Here is a 14653-nt window from a genome sequence, read left to right as displayed (position 1 = left end):
GATTGTAGGCAAGATCGGTCAGAACCTCACGTGGACTTTGTAGGCAGAGACTAGCGCCAAGGCAGTGTTATGCTCTCTAGAATTCTGTAGGCAGAGGGAGTGCCAACGTAGTGTTAGGCACACATACATTTTGTAGAGTGTGAAACATGCTATGAAAGTAGAACCTCACCTGCCATTTGCAAGTGTAGTATACCGAGACATTTTTGGCCAGTCTGCATATTAGTGGGGGTGAAGTTCACATGTTTTAATCTGCTGCAGCACCAAATGTGCCAAGTACTAGGGAAGAATGTGTCCGATATGTTCTGCCTTCTAAAGCAGCAACTTTGTTTATTGGATGAACCTGGATAGCCCTTGCGCCTGAATACTGGCTTCACCAATCAATCAAGCTGTAGATTTCTTACTCTGCAAAAAACAGCGGCATATACTGTAGGTGAATCTGGTGCATTGTGAAGAAATGCAATCGTGCAAGCGCCACTGTTGCACTTGTATTGGCCATGAATGATGTTGAGGACCCACCATGTTTGAGGCACCAAATAGAGAAAAGTGTAATCTAGAGATGAACAAAGTCGATTACTGAACGTTTCCCACCTCAGATCTCTTTGTAACATACAGTGAACTCATGCAGTTACCAACTGCAAATACCTGCAAAGGAAGCACGCTTTCAGTGTGTTCACTGCCAGTAGCCAAGGGGCTTGAAGTGGGTTTGAAACTATCTGGAAAAAACACGTTCGTAGTGGGACTACTTTTGTAGTCTGTCACATCAACATCATCAGTTCCTCTGTCAACCGCATCCACTGCAACATACCCTGAGCGGACCCAAAGGAGAGTTTAGGGCCCATCTCGGCTCCCAAAAGCAATCGTGCGTGTAGACTTAGTTTACATCAGAAAAGCAACCAATTAATTTTGCCACCTACTCTATATGAAAACAGTGTCTTGAGAGGGAAGGTGGGAATCAATGTTGCCACCTCCACTGTGTCCCCACATGTGCTTGGCAAAAGGCATAGGCAGCGAATCAGCTTCAAACCCCTTGCCAAGAGGCAGTGAACATGTTTGCACCATCATGCTGTACTGTTGCACCAGAGTCTCTCGTGTATTCAAATTTAACAAGCCCTGTTAGAATGCCATCTTTGCCTCCAATTTTCTCCTCACTGCTCTAAAATACTATTTTTGAGGCTTCCAAGTGTTCAAGAAAATGACAAGACAAAAAGCTTTCTTTGCAAATGCACCCTTAATATGATGTTGGCAATAGTTAAGTGCACTAATCCTTTGTTGAAAAACGTGGCTTCAGACCTTGGCCTTGTTGATCCGCAGTGCCACTTCTAATCATGAACTTCTGTACCATGCCTCTATGATCATGTTTTGTAATAATTGGGAATGGCACTGAACCACTGTGAGGGTAAGAAAGTCTACATACAGAAATTGACATGTGGACTTATCCTCAAGGAACAGATTTCATGGCCGTCAATTGACCCCAGGTCACCTTTCTCCGTACTTGTGAGCAAAGGCCAAGACAGCAGTTACAAAATGTAATTTGCCAGCAGCCATTCCTGTGAATGGAATTGTTTGACTGGAAGACCACAGGGGAGTTGTTCTTTGGAAGAAAGTACAGCAGATTGTGGTACATTGATGACCTCTGTTTGGTTTAAAAGGTGGCCATTTTGGACTGAGAACTGGTTTAATCATATAGCTGCCCTAAAGATGAGCAAAACCATGGATATACCCTGCTTTTTCCATTTCCCCCATCTTGTGGTGACCTGCTTTATAAGCTAGTACTTACCGCTGGATGTGTGACCCAGAAGATATGTTCCCGCTTTAGCTGCTCCTACAGTGTGCAAGATGTTAGTAAAGCTGCAGTCGTGCTATAACCTCTGTAACACCCAGCTGAAAATTCCAATGGTGGCTGTGGAATTCTCCCAGATGTTTCAGCATTTTGAGGGTTGAACAGGGCAACACAGTCACCAACTACTGGAATAACTAGAGCCAGCAGCTGGAATGTGCCTAACGCCACCAAATGGCACATTTTGGACAATGTTTCTTCTTTACTGCAGCCCTTTGAAGAGGCCACCCATTGTGTTGGCGTGTCACTCAGTGAGAAGCTTCCACTGAAATATCTGTTGGCATTCAAGTTATTCACCATAATAAATTAACATGGCCATGAGATCAGGCAACTAACCACGAAAATGCTCACAACCTTTCAACAGGGTCCTCGCAGTGTGAGCATGGATCACTTTTTGACCCTTGGTTTAAAGTCTAGATGGTCACCATTGAACAACGCACATCTATGTGTGAGCCTGAAGAAACTGCAGGGGGCTGTCATTTGCAAGAGGATGTGCAATCCATGTGGAAGGATGCACTAAAGAGACATTTGGAAGCGTGGTGGAAAAAGAAGAGGGAGCTAAAGCTCACATAACCCAGTGCAGAATGCTGCAACTACAAAGTCCTTTATGGGACCATGCACCTTTCTTATCAAGTTGTGACACTAATGTGAGGGGCTTTAAGCAAAACTGAAGGGTGATGGCTGAACTGTTTTAAATTGATTGTAATCATAGGCATTGCTCTGCGCAACCCTCTAGACCTTGTTTTTTCAACCTGCCAAGCCATTAGTGAAGGGCAAAGACCAGATGTAAATCAGGGTTTGTTCAAACCCTAAAGGAGGCTGTACAGCCCAAACCACTAGTCCACATTTCTTCTGCATGAGATCACAAGCCATCCCAGACATGTTTCAGGCTTGTTGGCCATCATCTGTAAACAAATTTGGGTCTATAGGCTTAGTAGGCTTGGGAACCTCATCTGAGCATACCCTTACCATAATGGATGTTTCTACAGTGGAAAAAGGTTATAGGCTGCCAGACCCCACCCACCCCATTCTGGCTTGATTTATGCATCCGTGTCCTTGCAGGAGTTCAGCAGGTCCAATGCAGACCAGTTTGTTGCTGCCATATGTTCTTAACGCATGCCACTTGGTAGTTCCTAGGTGTTCCACTGCAATCATGGCTTGGTAAGTGGTTAGGGTGTGCACCTGTACTTGTACAATTAGCTGGGAAATTCTTAAGCTTCCCCTCCTGGCTAGTGTTCAGTGTTAACAGGCATTCGCGCTGCTGGGCTATTTTCAGACCACCCGAGACACCTCAGTGATGCATACCTGGGGGAAAAAAATGAATGAACGTATCACCAGGAGGAAATGCATCTCTTGGTAGATGAGAACCACAACAGATCCTTCAGATGATAAATGTTTGTGTGCAATCTAGAAAGTATCGCATGAATGGGCGCATGGGCAAATGTTGTGGTGGCTGACTGACTGTAGTATTTGAATTCATTGTAAGTAGTTTGTTTCTTCCTTGGCAACAGAGACACTCCTGAATTTATTTTCTAGTCTCATTTGGCCACATCACTCCTTTTTCTACCCACTTGGCCAGTCATTTACAGGAGGGTGGAATGGTGCTGGTACATGTGCCTCTCTGTGGCATCCATGCTGCCATGGGATACAGTTTCCCCGAACTGATGGACAACAGGAAATGTAGGCAGTATGCGTCTACATGCCTCATCTCCATCTTCTCCTGCCCAAATAGTGCCACACTCTGAACTGACCCACCACCAACGGGATGCTGCACTGCTGCTGGGGGATGTAAAAGTGGTCCACCTTAGAATGGCGCTTTTTGGTCAGCTTGTACTTGGCTATACACAGGAAGGGGGTTGAGTATGTTTGGGCCGGCCCAGATCGGGGGGGATTAGGATGTATGATGCAGCATGACCTGTGCATTATTTAACTTTCCATCTGCTATCACCACTGGAGGGTGATGCAGTACTGTGGTCTCTACCAAGAGACATCCTTTCAGCACACTTTACTGTTCTTGTGCATCAATGTGGTGTCTAAGGCACTTCTTTGGGTTACCCAGCTTAGCTGTTTCTTGCCCCTTGTCCATATTAGCATGCATTCCTTCCCAATTCAATCATTTTATATTGGTAAACAAAAGTAGTCACAGACTCATGACCAGATGGGGATGACATCGGACCTACCTTAAACTTTGCAAGGAAATCCTGAACCTGCTCTGCACCCATTCCCTCCTGCAATTGTGGTAAATGATGCAGTGGGCAGTCTTTCTTCCTTTGGAGTCATCTGCAGTGGGGGCCATGTCTGGATCCATCATCTGGTGCTCTATCTCCAGTGGTACCACAACCTCAACCTACTCCTGTTCCTCTGCCTGTCATCCCTTGCACCCGTGTGTCTAGGTCTCCCTGTTTCTGGGGTACCACCACCATCCTATACTGGTCCACATTCTGCAGGAACTCTTTATCCATTGCTGCAGCTACCATAACCACGTTCTTCCAGGCAACCACATCATCCCCGTGGAAATAGCCAGCACCTTCCACCACCTGTTCTCAAGGTGTCCCTGTCTCAACATGGCACCCTCTGAAAGACCTGCCTCTTCGACCACACCCTCCTCCTCAGGTTGTCTGCCCCTCCTGGCTGACTACTTTGAGGTGCATGACTAATATAGCTCCTTCTCCCTCACGTCTTCTGCAAGTGCACCCTCCAAGTAAACATGTTGTAAAAAATGCAAAACACAACAAGGTAAGTGCCAAAGACCAAGAATTTAATTCACATCAAACTTGCACAATGGAAGTGAGTTCTCCGAGAACACAAACTGTAGGAAAACTAATGCACACAAAGCATTTTGTGGGGTGCATTCATAGGCTCTAAACAGAAATCCATGTCACCTGAAAAGCGGCATTAAACATTGCCACCAAAAACAGCTGTGCTTTGCTTCCGTGGCACGTGTGGCAAGCATTTAAACATTTCACCAAGAACGGCTCTGTTTGCTTTTCTTGCATCTGAATAAAAAGTAGTTACGCACTGCATTCAAAATGGCCCTGCGTTTGCTTTTCTTTCATCGGAATACCAAAAAGTAATGCACTTCATCCAAAAACTGGCTTTTCATACTGTTAACATGAGGGGCAAGGATTTCAACATTGCAAACCCAACACAGCTTTTTTTTTTCTTTCCCTTTCATGTGAACAGCAGTGCTCTAAAACACTGCAAATGGAAAAAAATTGAATGGCTTTTGATTTTATTCCATGTCCAATCCAAGAACCCTGTGCAGGGGGGCTACCCCTCCGTGTCAATGGACCGACAGAAAATGCAAACCCAATCAAAAAGGACAAATTAAAGAATCCCATGACCTACAGACAGCTTTTCAAACATTAGATGTGAAAAAATAAAGAAAAATGATTTTTAAAAGCCACTGTGAAAGGATAACTTTGCTCACACAGAAGATATCAGTGAAATATGTTGTGGGTGGGTTGTTGACTAAAGCAATGTACATTGTTTTCCCCCACAAGACTTCAATCACCTTGGAAGAGGCTCAGAATACCAGGAAAAAACTGTTTTTGGGCTCAGGCACAAAACTCAATTGAAAGCCTTGCCTCCCACTGGAAATCGCACCTGTAAGTGAACTATTCCGCAATGACATGTGATGTGACTGAGGGCGTTATAATTCCCTGCTCTGCCAGACTTGAAGGCAGTACTAGCGACAAAGAAAGCAAGTGTGGCTAGAGTTTGACCAGGAAGTGAGAGTTCCTCCTGCACCCACTACCAAGGACAAACTGACAAACTTCAAAGTGGGTAATAAAAATCTTTGGTCACCGGCTGAGCTAGTGGAAGACAGTTGGCTGTGGGGGATGAAGCACCGCCCTCCCATATGTGACAGATCCTCCAAATTGACATTAAAGGATTGATTAATTTTAGGCATTTTTCGCAGGACTCAGTGAGAAATAATTTTGTTTTCTCCTATTTTTCCATGTGATTTCCAGGCGGTTGTTTAGAGACTAAGTGCATGTTCCTAGGACTCTGTGGAATGAAATGGCCAGTAAAGACTAGTTTCTGGCCGATTTAAAAATGTGAGTAGCATGAGACTTGATGGAAAGATGGAAAATGAGATTATGAACATGCATAATCAGTTGGAGAGTTATAACTGTTGTATATTTTATGAAAAGGGCAGAAATGCGTCAAAGGGCCATGCTACCTCGCACAGAGTTGGCGATTGGCTTACCTAATTCCCTATGACTAACTGAAACCGCAAATCTATTTCTTATGGTGTTGGCTAGTATAAATATGAAATTGGGAAACATAACTCAGTTTTTCTAAAAAGTTGACTTGAGAAACAAAGAACTCTAATACATGCCAAACGGACAGATGGTGCTCCCTCCCCTTGAACCAATGATGCCAGGGGGCGGGGAGAGGAATGGTAGATTCCCCCACAAAGGATAGGGGCAATAATAGATTACTCCCCGTAGATTGTAAAGTGAGTGATTTCATTTAGGCTATATAAGGGGGGGGGCTGTACAAGGTTGAAGACCGACAAGAATCCGGGGAGACAGGAGGAGGACGGAGCGGAGGCAGCTGAACCATACCAAGGAGGGTGCAGAGACCAGTCCCCTTACCTAGCTGTCCTGAGATCCAGCTGGGTTTCCAGAATCCCAAACCAAGGCTTACTTTGTAAGTTGCAAATAACCCCAGCCCTAAATTGCATAAACCTTTCCTTTTTGTAACATTGCATCCCATTGAAAGTCCCAAATTGCCAGTATAATTCATTCACCTTTGCATAGAAGAATCTGTATTCACCTGTGTCGGTTAGCGTATTCTTTTGATAAATCTTTGTCTGTAAAAGTCCTTAGTATCATTTTGAAATAAATCAATTAATTCCCCGATTGAAATTCACGTTCAAAATTGTTGCCATTTAAAATCAGTTGTCAACTGTTTTTATTAACTATAGTCATTAAAGTATAGCCTCAACAGAATGAGTCTGTGCTGTAAACCGAATTTACCCATGTATTGTGTGCATTACCCCACGAACTCTTTTGCATCGGTCTTATTGAAAAACCCAAACCGTAGTCCCATTGAGAGCAATCCCTTTTGCCTAGATTCCTATCTTTTATGTGCCTCTGTCCTTGTCCTTGAAAACTGATTTCCGATTTTGAAAGCTAAACCCTTTCCTTAGCTACTTGTAAAAAGAATTTCCATTTGCCGTTTGTATTTTTTCCTTTTGCATTTGCTTTCTCCCCAAAATCGATTTTCCTCCCTCATTTCCACATTGTTCTGTGTACTGATTAGTAATCTCTAATCTTCCCTATCTCCTCAAGTGTAGCAACACAAATTTCCTTTTATTCTGTCCCCTATCAGTTGCAAGTAATAAGCAACATCCGATTCTGGCTTTTTGCTCCGAAAACGGGTTTTCATTTTCTTTTCTGACTTCCCATCTTGGAGTGGTGGGCTTTATTCCAAATCTGATTTTTCTCTCTCTATCCTTACTCCGTGCGACTGCCTTCTATTCAAAGGAATTAAGTTAGCTGATGATTGGGAGTGAGTGCTAAATTTGATGCTATCACTTGATTAAAAACTGTGCTTGTTCCGTGTAAACTGTGATAGGATATCTGAAACTAATTGTTCTAATGGAATAATTGAATTTGTGTTGCCACATAGTAGTGGCTGTTGTATTTTGAATATTCTTTTCCTTTTTCATTAAATAATAAATTGATAATTCTTATTGATACACACCGGCCTGGTTCCTAGTCCATTGTGACACAAGGTGTTTGTGGTAGTTGGGTGTGAGACCTGTTGGAGGCCTACTCAAATAAAAGAACCTGTGGTTTATTAAAAATAAAAGGCGCTTTATTGCACGCCACATTCATTGTTGGGGAAGGAGTACCTGCCTGGAGTGTGCTGTGTAATAAAACTGTGGCATTTCTCTAGTCCACGTAAAGATTGCTAAAAACATAGCTAGGTAGAAAAGATAATTCAGGCACCATTTTTTGTTTTTTTTGGTGATGCAAAGGGGAAAAGGAGCATGGGAAAGTACAAGAGGAATTTTCTTTTTTTTAGCAAGGGTAAACCATGGAAGACGAGAAGAGCCACATAAAACACAAAAAGGGTTCATACTGTGATCAAGAATACCAAAACTCCTCTAAAACATCAATTTGGAAGGCTGAAAGATTTACTCCTCTTAGCAGCCAAACAAAACACATAACAAAGGTAGCAGGAAGTTAGCTCAGCCTCTTAAAGGTCTTAAAAACATTTATTTTTTTAGTTCAAAGCTTCTAACTGGATGGTCAAACTCCCCTTTCGAGACTTCTGATTGTATGGCGAGAATCTCATCGTACATGGATGCATGTTTTGACCAATCTGAAATCGCTCAGGAATACCTAAGGGCTGATTGAACCTGCCCAGAAAGGCTTGTGCTTCCTGCAGGACTGATTTGGAGAGCTTCGAGACGCACCCCTAGCTTCACATGGGTGCCGTCAAACCCATTGACTGGAGAGAATCATTCTATTTAGTCTCTCCTTCTTAAGTTGCATGATATAATGGGTAGATGTCTGGTGGTTATCTGTCACCAAGTATGTTAACTCAATACATGAATTTGCATCAGAACATCAAATTCTAAAAACTTAAAGAATCTCCTTATTAAATAAAGGTTTACGGAAATAGATGATTAGATAGCTTACCTAGAATTATTTACTGTATTAGGACCATATTTAAGAGAATAGTCAAAGTGAGAAAGGCATAGAAATATTTGAAAATAAAATGAGTGCTAACAAAATCATGATTTCGACTTTAGAAAGTGGTGCACAGGCTACATAGCACAAAACTGTGAGTTGATGCTGTCCTCGAAGTGTAGTGTTTCTAGATTAATTTAATTTCATAGCCAAAATTAGAGGTTTAAAAGTGACACGCTGAAATAGGCAGAGTATTTCCAAAAACGCATGAAATTAACTAAGGGCCCAGTCCTGATGATCAAAATGAGTGTGCTCGGTTATGGCACTAGATCAAAAGACCATAGGTTGGTTTTGCGTGTGGCAAACATGATGAGATTGGAAATTATATTCCACGTTTAATGCCAGATAATTTCATTTTTAGAAAACCCAGGACTTTTTATGAGACAGATGTGGAAATGGAGAATCATTCATGAAATGTGATTGCACTGACGTTTGTTTGAAAGCCAGCACAAAATCTTTGTGGTAGACGAGTTTGGTTAAACCACAAATTATGTATTTTAAATTGCAAACCTTGATGGCAACAGAGTGCTGTACAAGTTATAGAACATAACATTTGTAGCGAGAATTAAGTCATCAAAACATGAACAGTTCTCACATAAAATACACGCAATGGGGGGTGTGATTTGCCGACATGGTCAAACCACACACGTTCTGCTTCCACGTGTAAAGAACCTGTGGTTGCTTTGGTGAGTGATTGTTTTACTGAAAAAAAGTATGAATTCAGTTAAGTGTGTCATTCAAACCGTAATGGTTTGTGAGCGCCCACCTCCCCTGTAGCGGCATGTGGGGTTCTTGTTATTTATGATAATCATTAGTGGGGGTCATTGGAAGGCAGTGTTTGGATAGGCTTGTTGAACTACTTTAGGTAAGAAATAAACTGTTAGTTGAAACATTTTGGTAAAATGGATGCCGCCAGCGTTTGATATTGTCCATTTTAGGATGAAGCAGTGTTTTTCTTCTTTGCAAGGAAAGAACCTCAGCACTGCATATCCGTCTGCAGGCTGCGTTATGAGGTTGTCCCTTTGGTGTGGAAGTAGTAGCTAGTCAAGTGGCACAGCGAGTAGAGCGCTCGCTTTGACATCCGCGCAGAGCCTGTTAACACAGGTTCGAATCCCGGCAGGGCCGAACTCAGCCTTTCATCCTTCCGAGATCGATAAATGAGCACCACACACCGTGGGCAATTATAAGCAGCGCTCAGATACCTAAGGGTTCGTAGCGCTATATAAATGCCTAATTATTATTTTATTAAATCTATGCCATTATTTTATAACTGTAGTTCAGGGAATTATCAATTTTTTTTTTTGGGATCAAGTGCATGTATATGGCATCTCCTAATTTCTATAGGAAAACATTGAAGTTGCAGCACGGAAGGGGCTAACAGCCAGCATTTGGACACTGGCTGCAGAATTCTTTGGCCTCCAAACTCAAAGCCATGCTGATGCCCTCACCTGAACAGTTCAGTGACCGAGGCGGTGAGTGACTGACTAAAGAGCATTTTTGTAGCTCTTCCCCTAGAGTAAAATCATTACCATTAAAAAAATCACATTTGTTTTGTTGAGCTTGAGAATACATACTCTTGTTTCCTCGTTATTGATTTGTTTTAAATGTGTACTTTTGAAGTTTTTTCTGAATTCTAAATACTTTAATGTATACCAAAAGTGCAAATATGTTTTATAAAGGAGTAATTTACCTGCCTATTTTTTGTAGGTTTTTTTTGACCTTATGCGGGAAGTAAGATCAAAGAAGATGTCCGAAAACAAAGACAAAAATGGCAAGAAAAGTGGCAAGAACAAAAAGAGTTTTAAAGAGAGATGCTGTTTACTGTGATGAAGCAGATACGGGCGGCTGCTGTGAGCCAAGTGGCATAACTGCCATAGTTTTAAAACCCAAATTGGTTTTCTACTGCAGTATAATGTTAAATATATTTAAACATCATTCTGTTGCAACCCTACCTGGCCTGGTTTTTTCTTGCAGGATTCTTTATTTTGGTCTCCTTTCAGTGGAGGAGGCAAGGGCACAAATAATTAAAATCGCTAAATGAAAATCAATTGGGAAATCCCACAAAAACCTGCCTTTTCACTTCAGCTGGCACATCATGCTATATTTTGTCAATTGAATTGATCTTACCTCGCCTTGAAATCATGAATGTTATAATAGTTAAAACATAGTAATAATGGAATGAATGTTACATTTTATGAAATTTCAGTTCTGATTTAGGAATTTCACTGTAGTTCTTTCCTCTGATCAAGAATGCTCTTGTAAAAACGTCTTCCTCTGAAACAAGTCAACAATATACATTTTCTGTCAAATTGGAGTTGATGCCATGGTTCTTTGTAATACTTCCCCATATGCATTTGAGATCTTTGAGATCAAAGTGCGTACTAAATACTGCTGATCTGTCCCAGGGCCACACATTTTTCGGCCTCAATTAAGGAATTATGTTTCTCTGAAATCTGACTTTTCTTTTGGATGAAGCATCTTTGTTCTATCATTTTCCAGTCTTGAGCATAGTGATTATCGAACTTGAACCCACTCCTACCACAGGAAAGGTTTTGTGCCAAGGATGCCCATTTTACTTTTGTTGCACGCCGTACATATTTTTTAGTCTGCTCGCACTATTTGTTGTAAACTGTAAATTCCTGACACTCAATTCTTGCTAGTAAAGTTTCTACTGCAGGGCTGCAACGCCTTGGACAGATTGGGATCCTATTATGGAAAGCGTAGGTCTCATTGACGTTGGGTGATCGAGGCCATGTAGCAATGGCAAGATGGTGGTGAGTGCACACTTTTTTGTCTTTGCCATTTCAACTCCCCGTTGTCATTGATTTTTGTTTCACAATTCCTTTGCAGTATTATGTCCAAATAGACAGCATAAGTTGTCAACGTTAAGAATGTACTGTCCAATGACTCTTTGTAGGGTCCACAGACTTTTAAGTAGACTGCTATTTTTGATATTTTTCTTCCTAAATCACTTTCGATATGTACATCGTGCATAATTGTAGCGAATCAGACCCAGCTGTTCACTGTCACACACATCTTGGCAATGGGGCACAAGCCATGGGCACTACTCAAAGGCTCTGTGCTTAAAGGCTCTGCAACTTGTTTAGAAGGCACTCCTAAATTTATGAACAGACGCAGGCAATCTGTTTAATCCACTTCTGTCCGTAAAGAAGTTGCAGCATGTGCAGGTTTTGCGTGGCTCTTTTCAGTACCATCCAAGGGGTCTATGTTCTTTCAGGAGGGTCAACTGCATTTATTTTTTCGACACTGCTCTAATCTGGGATTTAATTTTTTCTCTTGCAGATTATTCCGTGTCAAAGCACTAGTCAAAATCTGTCCACTTTACTTTGGTGCAATTCTCTAATGGGGTCCTCCTGCAGCTTTGTATGGTGCCAAGACGGGTTCTATTATATAGATCCTTGCTACTATTGTGTAGGCTACAGCCCTCTTCCACCTTCGATTGCATGCCATCTTGTGTGCCCATCCATTGGGTGCATTTGCAGTTTGCACCAGGAAAAGATGAAAATATGTCTGCCTGCTGGCAGTTTCCAACTAACCACTGAAAATAGAATTGCTCACAAAAGTATGCTTTAGGGCCACTGTTATAGCTCTTTCTTTGGATTTCTTATCCTTAATAATTGAGAAAAGCTTTTTTTCAAACCACAATTCCTTAGCGTATGTACGTCCGTTGGTTAGATGTGTCCATGGCTAAGATTTCGCCTTGTGTTCACTTTGCTGTCCCTTGCCAAGAGATCTGGTAAACATGTTTGCTCTTGGATACTTGAGGGACCAGCCATATGGTTCTGCAAAATACAGTCACGCAACATAGGTAAAAACTCATTTGTAATTCATGCCCACCTATTTCTGCTGACAATATTCTCAACAGTGTGAACATAGCCAGAAACAGGGCAGAAACTGTACCATAAATATGTATAGACAGTATTTTATTTTTTTATATGAACTGTGCATACAAATATTAAATTCTAGTAGTGTTCTTAGCTAGCATAAAATCCAAAAGCACCAGAGTACAGTTTCCAAACAATTGAATTTTTTGACGCAAAATCCATGTTTCTTTTTTCGGAAAACTTGGTTTGCACTTAAAATGATATGTAGTGTGTCCCGCTGTCTTAGAAACTAATTAAGATGTAATTTTTGTAATTCACCCACCAGTTGAGTATGTTCTATTTGTGGTGCAAGGACTTGTTGCAGTTGCATCATTGATATGATAAAAATCATTTATTGGGTCACGTGATATCACGGAGCCTGGATACCCATGTTTTCACCAATTAGTAGAGCATGCACTCCAGAAATTCAGACAAACCTGAAAATACTGCTTATGAGCCCCTCTACAAACGTGCCCCAAATATTAAATAGATTTGCCCATCTTGTATGTAACACACCAGAGCTGTAATGAAGCAGGTTTGGGAGCTTTTCTGATCAATACACCTATTCAATTTATAATCCAAACAAAGTAAGAGTGCTGTTGCATTACCATCTTTAGTAATCATTGTGCAAGAGTTGGGGATTTTCGGTTGTGGCGTCAGCATTTATTGAAGTTGATTCATTAAGCATATAGGATAAATCATTAATAAGCACCACCCTGCTTTTCATGCTGATTTGTTTTCAGAAATGCTATTTAGCCCATTCGCTAGCTCTCCTGTATGGCCCTCGGCCTTTTTTCTATGTGCCTGGGATCCCTGGTCAAAATAGTGGTTGTGCTGCATTGGGGCTGCCTATTCCCATCTTCAGCCTAGGCATATGTAATGTAGATCTTCGCTTCTTACGAAGATTGGAAAACGTCGGGCTCTTCGAGTGGGCGATGAACAATGAGGATTGTGAATAGTACAGTTCAGAGCACCTTTCAAAGTAGTGATGAGAACCTCTACCAGTTTTCATATCAGCTTTCCGATGTTTGGTCACTCAGTATTGTTTGCCAGAATTGGGGTGCCATTTGGTGACCTAAAAAAAGTATCTGTTTATTCTGGTCTTTCCTCTGCCTGTAAATTGCTACTGCCACCAGGGTTGGCAGCCACTGTGTTTAGGGTCAAACATGTTTACAAAAAAAAAACATTTTTAGAGGAATGTAACTTTGCCATGGTTCATGCTTTCGTCATCGTCCTTCTTGTACTTGTGTAGGGATTATGCAATTCGTACCTCAAGGTCTTTAACACTGCAGCAATTCCGGTGTCAGCAAATAATGCAACTGTTCAATAGTGAATATTCTATGCACTATGGGTATGTGTATCAGCTACTGTGAATTTTAGCGGTAGAGTTGCCAAAGGACAAATGTTAATCTTTTAGCCGTACCTGTTATGGGGGAAGCTGCTAGTAATCCTTAGTGTATGAAAGGGCCTCCAGTAGAGTTTTAAACACCTGCAGTCAGAATAAGAATTGTGAATGCTAATATTTTTTGAGAAGGGAGCTGTGTATTTTTCCCCTGCTGTCCCCAAGGTTTATTGTCTTACAGTAACATAGAGCACTAATCTTGGTCCATATTAAATCTTCAGATCTTGGGGTTACGCATATAGAAGGAATTCTACCTTTTAAAACTGCCTTTTTTTTATTGTAAACCATGTTTTATTTTGTAACAACCTTTGTAAATGTACCCTTTTTGTTCACAATCATTGCATAGCTTTTTAAATCTTAAACTTTGTATTCACTTAACATTTTGTTTAAGGTTATAAAAAAAAGCAATGTCATGTTACCTTTCACGCTAATTCAACTGATTTGTATTTCTCTTGTATATTAAAATAAATTGATATCTTGCATAGTATTTGTCATTTTTTGGTCTCAATGGCTACTGGATTGTCAAACAAAATAGTTGTCGTTTATACACTATACATCTAGCAATGGCTTCTGTTTTTGTAAATGCACATATTATGTTTATCCTATGGTTGTATCAGAATTGCATTGAGTGGTGCCACTTGTGAAACGTGACACGTTGCAATGAACGGAAACATTGTAGCTGAGTATTAAGCAATGCAAATGTTCCTCCATCGAACCACTGACGCATTGCTTGCCGTCTGGTAGGACCACCTCTGTTGAGTGGGAGGGTTTTTTCAGTGTGTGTGTGTGTGTGTGTTCCCATTCAAGTCTAGGCCCC

General features: G+C 41.3%; 1 protein-coding gene across 3 annotated transcripts in view; it reads left to right on the top strand.

Moving 5' to 3' along the window:
* Positions 1 to 14318, top strand: part of RALB (RAS like proto-oncogene B) — a 261118-nt gene extending 246800 nt beyond the window's left edge. For all 3 annotated transcript variants that reach the window (XM_069616744.1, XM_069616743.1, XM_069616745.1), the window contains one exon: positions 10258 to 14318. In XM_069616744.1, coding sequence (XP_069472845.1) covers positions 10258 to 10377 — 120 coding nt within the window. In that variant the 3' untranslated portion in view covers positions 10378 to 14318. The remainder of the gene's footprint in view (positions 1 to 10257) is intronic.
* The last annotated feature ends 335 nt before the right edge of the window (positions 14319 to 14653 follow it).

Source organism: Ambystoma mexicanum, chromosome 9 (genome assembly GCF_040938575.1).
Source record: "Ambystoma mexicanum isolate Mex_15411 chromosome 9, UKY_AmexF1_1, whole genome shotgun sequence".
Taxonomy (NCBI): domain Eukaryota; kingdom Metazoa; phylum Chordata; class Amphibia; order Caudata; family Ambystomatidae; genus Ambystoma; species Ambystoma mexicanum.
This window is presented reverse-complemented; position numbering and strand designations above follow the sequence as displayed.